Here is a 6,030-nt window from a genome sequence, read left to right as displayed (position 1 = left end):
GAAGCTCCACTGGTAGGCCATCCCAGAGTTTCGGAGCTGCTGCTGAAAATGATCTTGCTCCCACCTTTGACCAACTTTTCATAACAGACGTTAACAGCGCAATAAACCAATCGGCACTCGAAGCAAATACATGTACAGGTTTTTCAAAAGAATTAGTAAGCAAATTGTTCTTCTGTTGGTTCGCTGCCCTTAGTTTTCTCCTGGTAATTTTCTTGTCATCCACTACATGTATTTGATTATATTACAAAGCAATAACTCTCGTGTTAATTTTTTTTTGGAACAGCATTTAGATTTTCAACACCAGCACTTGTAAAGAAAATAAATAAATAACGGTATTACAGCATTTTTTAGCATTGCTTTAATAATAATAGGTTTGAAATTTGTTTCTACTTGTTACGCATAACAGAGGCCATAAATAAAACCTGGGTGATCAATGTAACAATGTACCATGGATGACATAGAAGTACCTGTCTCAGTACTGTAAACAAAGTTGCGTATATATGCAGAGTGGCCCTCAAATCCTACAAAAAAAAAGTATGAAACCAAATTTTTATGTCACTTCTCTGTCGCATCGAGTGTAATTTAATTCCCGGAAAAACTGGAAATTGGTCGATCGTAGTAAATTAACCAATGACAACAGAAACAACAAAGTAATATCGCTTGACTTCGAATAGTGACAGGCCCAGAGTCGAACAGACTGCAGGTTCGATTGGTATCTGTGAACTGAATTATATTTGATGCGACTGACATGCGACGCAATATTTTTTACCTTAAATAATATTGAGTAGAAATTAATGCAACAAATGATTCTAGCAGTTTGCCTAAAAAGCGCTCCAGTCTCGCTGGACCTCTCACTGCCTTCTTTGAGAGTGCCATACTATGTAGTTTCTTGGTGTTTGATTTTGTTAGAACTGTACTGTTAATTTTCAACTTTACTTTTAGTTGTCAGTACTTGAATGTGTGTTTTTTCTTGATAATTGCCAACGAGTCACCCTCGCGAGGATGCGAGGGTGACGAGGCGGCAGCATTATAAAGCCAACGCGCGAGTTAGTTTTGGTACAGGCAGAAAAAATCTCGAATGAAAATGTAAGCATAATGTAAGCATAAGGTAATGTAAGAGTGACATCATCGGTGATTGTTTTCGAGCTACCAATGGCATCGCGGTATTTTTTATCTAAACCAATCACATCATGATCGTAGAGCGCTAGTACCCAGATTCTTCTTACACACGCGCAAACTTAATATGCGCAATAAAGATATCATTCCAAACTGATACACTGCGGACCAAAACGAATCCTTAATTATAGGGATTTACAAAATATTTTAGATTTCATCGTTTTCTAGTCAAATTGAGTGTTTTTTTTTTGTTGATGTTTAGGTTCTGTTTGAGGGAGATGCACATTGGAGATGTTTGAATACAGGAGAAATATTTCAAGTCAATTGCAACTTAGCTTTGTCCCATTCTTCTATTTTATTTTAAATACCGTACTTTTGGCTCATTAATTCAATAAATTGGATTGAAAAGCTCATTTTTACTGTAAAATTCTGTTATTCCTAGGTTGATAGCTATTCTTGTACACATTAAAGTTGTTTTTTTTTTTGGTTTTTGTATAAACTCAAACAGGTAATGCAAGGGCCGCAGATGTTTCGCCTCTAATCTACCTCACAAGTTTACTTCTTATAGACATCCTAAACAACAAAGAATAGCATGAGAGTTTTGCAATGCTTTATTGAACAATGATTCAGTTTGAAAAATGTTTTGTAGTCTGGTTACTTCTTAATTTTCATTCGTCACGCAACTGTGACAGTTTTTACTCGTTGGCACTCTACCGGCAGGTATTACTAGTTATAATTGCAATTTAGTACCTTGTATTGAATTGATATTTCTCACTGACTGACGAAAAACTTAAGATTTTTTTTTGGAACATGGGTAACCTTTTTCCAAAGCAAAAGCAGAATCATTGATAAATCATTCCTTTTTCTTTCTTTTTTTTTGAATTTCACATTGAGTAATATTTTTTCAAACATGAAGCGAGAAATTACTCCCCCTATGTAAGACCGAGCGTTTGAAGAACAGTTTTATTTTTAGCCATGTCTATAAGATGTAGATATTTTCTCTTTTCCTCTTTGTTATTATATTTTAGCCATGTTTTTAAGATGTAGATAATTTTCTTTTTTCTCTTTGTTATTATTATTTCTTTGTAAATATCCCGTAATTCAGCCTATGGCTGCAATGGTGGTTATAATAAAGTATCTATCTATCTATCTACTCGGCAGATTGACTGCACTTGGAACATCTGAAATTTACCTGATCTTAACAAGCTTATAATCACACTAATGAAGCAATAACCTACTAATATACAGGAAGGTTTCTTGGTGTTCCAAGTAACTGAAAAATGCTTCAGAAAGTAAAAAAAAACATTGGTAGAAACACCTTATTTGTGCTGTGGAATTGAATGAGAGGCTTGGGCAGGCAATTAGTGCCTTAACAACTTTAGGACTACAAGTCCTTCAATTTCTTCATACCTTAACTGTGTCACATGTTAATTACGGTTATACAATAAAACTTGTCAGAATCTAAAGTGGTGTGTTCTATTTTATTTCCTCCTAATGCTCTGATTTTCTAACTATAGGTAATGTTATTTACGTGGGTCACATCCGGAGCATCCAACAGGAAAATTAAAGAAAAGAAGTTGAAACGTTGTTTAGTACATTTCTACATCATTAAAATGCCATCCGTCGCTATGAGTACAATCTCACCGCATTTTGAACGCGTTAAAAACGGGATTAAAACGCGTTTTAAACTCGTTCAAAACCGATTAAAACACGTTCAAAACACGTTCAAAACGCATTTAAAACGTGTTCAAAACGAGTCCTAAACGCAATTAAAACGCGCTAAAAAACGATTAAAACGCGTTGAAAACGAGTTTCAAACGCGTATAAAACCTGTTAAAAACGAGGTTAAAACGCGTTCAAAACGCGTTTCGATAGCCCTGAACTAGAAAATCTTCTGCTTAAAAGTGAACGTCTAACTTGGACTAGCGACTTGGACACCTTGAACAAATTTGTGGATGAAACTATTCAGCAACACGGGAAGTGGTCGTCACCGGGAGGAGCAACGAAGACCTTCAAAAGTGACGATAATAGACTGACGATAACGTGGTATGGTGGAAAGCAATCAACTCTTTCTTTTCAAGGGAAAGACGGTCCTTTATCGAAGGAGCAACTGGTTAATGTGATCCAGCGCAACGAAGCTCAGAAGCCAATCGACGATGCCGATTTACTTCTATCAAATTCAACTGCGTTGCATTCAGGCGGTCAAGGACCTCTCGCAGCAGATGGACACGGCTGCCCCGAAAATCTTGTGAGCAATACTCATAACATGTCTTTTAATGATACTCTTGACCAATGCCAAGGATGTACTTCCCTGACCGGTGAATTGCACCAACTTAGAGTCTATTTTCAATTAGAAATTGACAGTTTGAATGAAAAAGTCTCAAACTGCCCAGCTAACCGGCAAAACAGCTCACCGCCTCAGGATGGTATTGCGCCGGATCTGACCGAACTCTTAAAGGAGAATCAGGATCTTCAACGAAGGCTTCGTGAGATCGAATCAAAATACGAAAACTTAAAGACAGAAGCCAAAATAATAAACGATGAAAACAAGAGTCTTATTACTGCACTACGACTTTTGAACAATGAATTCTCACCTCAAGATTGCAGTAATTTGCATCCCACTCCTGGTGAAGGAAGCAGTAATTTGCATCCCACTCCTGGTGAAGGTGTCGAGGTGAACAACAGCCATAATTGTGACACCTCAGATGCCTTTACAATGGTAACATCTAAACGGAACAAAGGGCGACCCACCAGCCAACGGTCAAGAATTGAAATCAAAAAAACAAATCTAAAGAACCGCCAAAAAGAGCCAACAGAGAATAGGACCAACAAAGATTTCCATTCCACAATCATCGCAGGTGATTCCATTCTAAAACATCTGAACGGACGTAGCATGTCTGGCCCTAATTCCAAAGTCCAAGTGTCAAGTTTTTCCCGGCTGCACTACGAACGACATGGCTTATCACATCAAGCCGATTGTCAGACGGAAGCCTGATTCAATAATTATCCATGTTGGAACTAACAGCCTTCGAAACTCGAATTCTTCGCGCGAGTGTGCGGATGAGATCGTTGACTTCGGGCGCATGGTTGACCATGAAGGTATTTCTGTAGCCATTTCTAGTCTGACTGCCCGCGCTGACGACAATGAATTGGACAAAAGAGTTAAGGAGGTCAACAAGATTCTGAAGAAATTTTGCCGCGAAAACAAATGGGGCTTTATAGACCATAATAACATCACTACCGACCAGCACCTTAATCGCAGTCGCCTACATTTGAACAGAAGTGGGACCTCTCTTTTGAGCCACAATTTTATTTCACACATTAATAGCCTGTAGGTATTTGCCGTTGGGGAGTCCGAGGATATCGAGAGTCCCCTGCTGATCGGTGTAAACCGTAAGTTAAACTTTTTTAATCGAGGCCTAGCTATTGCTTGTTTAAATATTAATAGTTTAACTGCTCATATTGACGAACTTAGAGTTTTTATCAGAGATTCCAAAATTGACATTCTCGCCATCAATGAATCGAAGTTAGATAATACAATTAAAGACCACGAAGTTTATTTACCAGGTTATGAAATCGTTCGGCGAGACAGACAAATTAATGGTCGTCAAGGCGGTGGGGTTTGCTTCTACTTACGCAGCAACCTTAATTTTTAAGTATGTGAGGAGCTTATGACTGATAGGCTCGAATGTTTAACTGTCGAAATAAGTAAACCCCACTCGCGGCCATTCCTTGTAAGTACCTGGTATAGACCTCCAAATTCTCCTCCTGGCCTGTTTGATGACTTTGAAAATTTAATTGGTAAAACTGATGGTTCTAATCGGAAGCTCTACCTTGTCGGGGATATGAATACAAACTTGCTACCTGGTGTCGCAGATAGCAATTCTTCCAAACTCATCAATGTTTGTGAGATTTTTGGTCTTAGTCAACTGATTACGGAGCCAACGAGAGTAACAGCTCTATCTCAGTCCCTAATTGACCTATGCATAACTAATACTCCAGACAAAATAGTTAGATCAGGAGTTATGCCTTTAGGTATTAGCGACCACTCCCTTGTCTATCTAATTCGCAAAACACATTTTACCATCCCTGCATGGGTGTATTAAGATTACATGTATTAGTACTCGGAGTTTTAAAAATTTCAATCAGGAGGAGTTCCTAGCGGACCTTGAATTAATTCAATGGGATGACATTAGTCTATTCTCTCACCCCAACGAAATGTGGGAATTTTGGAAGAATCAGCTTCTGACCTGTATCGATAAACATGCCCCTATGAGATCGAAAAGAATTGGGAACAAGAAGTCCCCGAGGATTACGCATGAGTTAATACGTAAGATGCGCAAAAGGGACTTCCTGAAAAAGAAGGCGGAACGAGCTAAGGATCAGTCTTGCTGGGATGATTTCAAAACAGCGAGAAATGAAGTTAATAATTTAATTAAATATGCTAAACGTAAATACTTTCGCGATCACCTCGCTGCTAGCAGAAATGATCTCCGTAAAACTTGGCAGCTAGTTAACGAGCTGAGCCCTCGTCAACATATGAAATAAGTTATTGCTGATATTGAAATCGGGGACATAAAAACTAGTTCTGCATCTAAAATGGCGGAAGCATTTAACTGCCACTTCGCTAATATTAGTCATGACTTGGCAAGAGACATACCTTCTGCTGATACTGTTCCAGAAAGATATCTTATCTCAACTAATGCGACTTTCTCTTTCAAAAGTTGTAGCTCCAATGACGTCCGTAAACTACTTGAAAAATTAGACACTAAGAAATCTCCAGGATGCTTAAAATGGCTGCCGGTGTTCTGGCACCATCCCTGGCATTCCTGTTCAATCAGTCGATTTCCTCTGGTATTGTTCCAACTGAATGAAAACTAGCTGGAGTGACGCCAATTTTCAAAAAGGGCAAAA

At 38.4% G+C, this 6,030-nt stretch overlaps 1 protein-coding gene across 1 annotated transcript; it reads left to right on the top strand.

The window, feature by feature from the left end:
* Nucleotides 1-2,026: 2,026 nt before the first annotated feature.
* LOC146461732 (uncharacterized) lies at nt 2,027-4,111 on the top strand. Its single transcript, XM_085086504.1, has 2 exons — nt 2,027-2,052; nt 2,992-4,111. The coding sequence occupies exons 1-2, from the start codon at nt 2,027-2,029 to the stop codon at nt 4,109-4,111; spliced, it is 1,146 nt and encodes a 381-aa protein (XP_084942630.1).
* The last annotated feature ends 1,919 nt before the right edge of the window (nt 4,112-6,030 follow it).

This window comes from Pavona decussata, unplaced genomic scaffold (genome assembly GCF_977016875.1).
Source record: "Pavona decussata unplaced genomic scaffold, jaPavDecu1.1 SCAFFOLD_195, whole genome shotgun sequence".
NCBI classification, from domain to species: Eukaryota; Metazoa; Cnidaria; class Anthozoa; order Scleractinia; family Agariciidae; genus Pavona; species Pavona decussata.
This window is presented reverse-complemented; position numbering and strand designations above follow the sequence as displayed.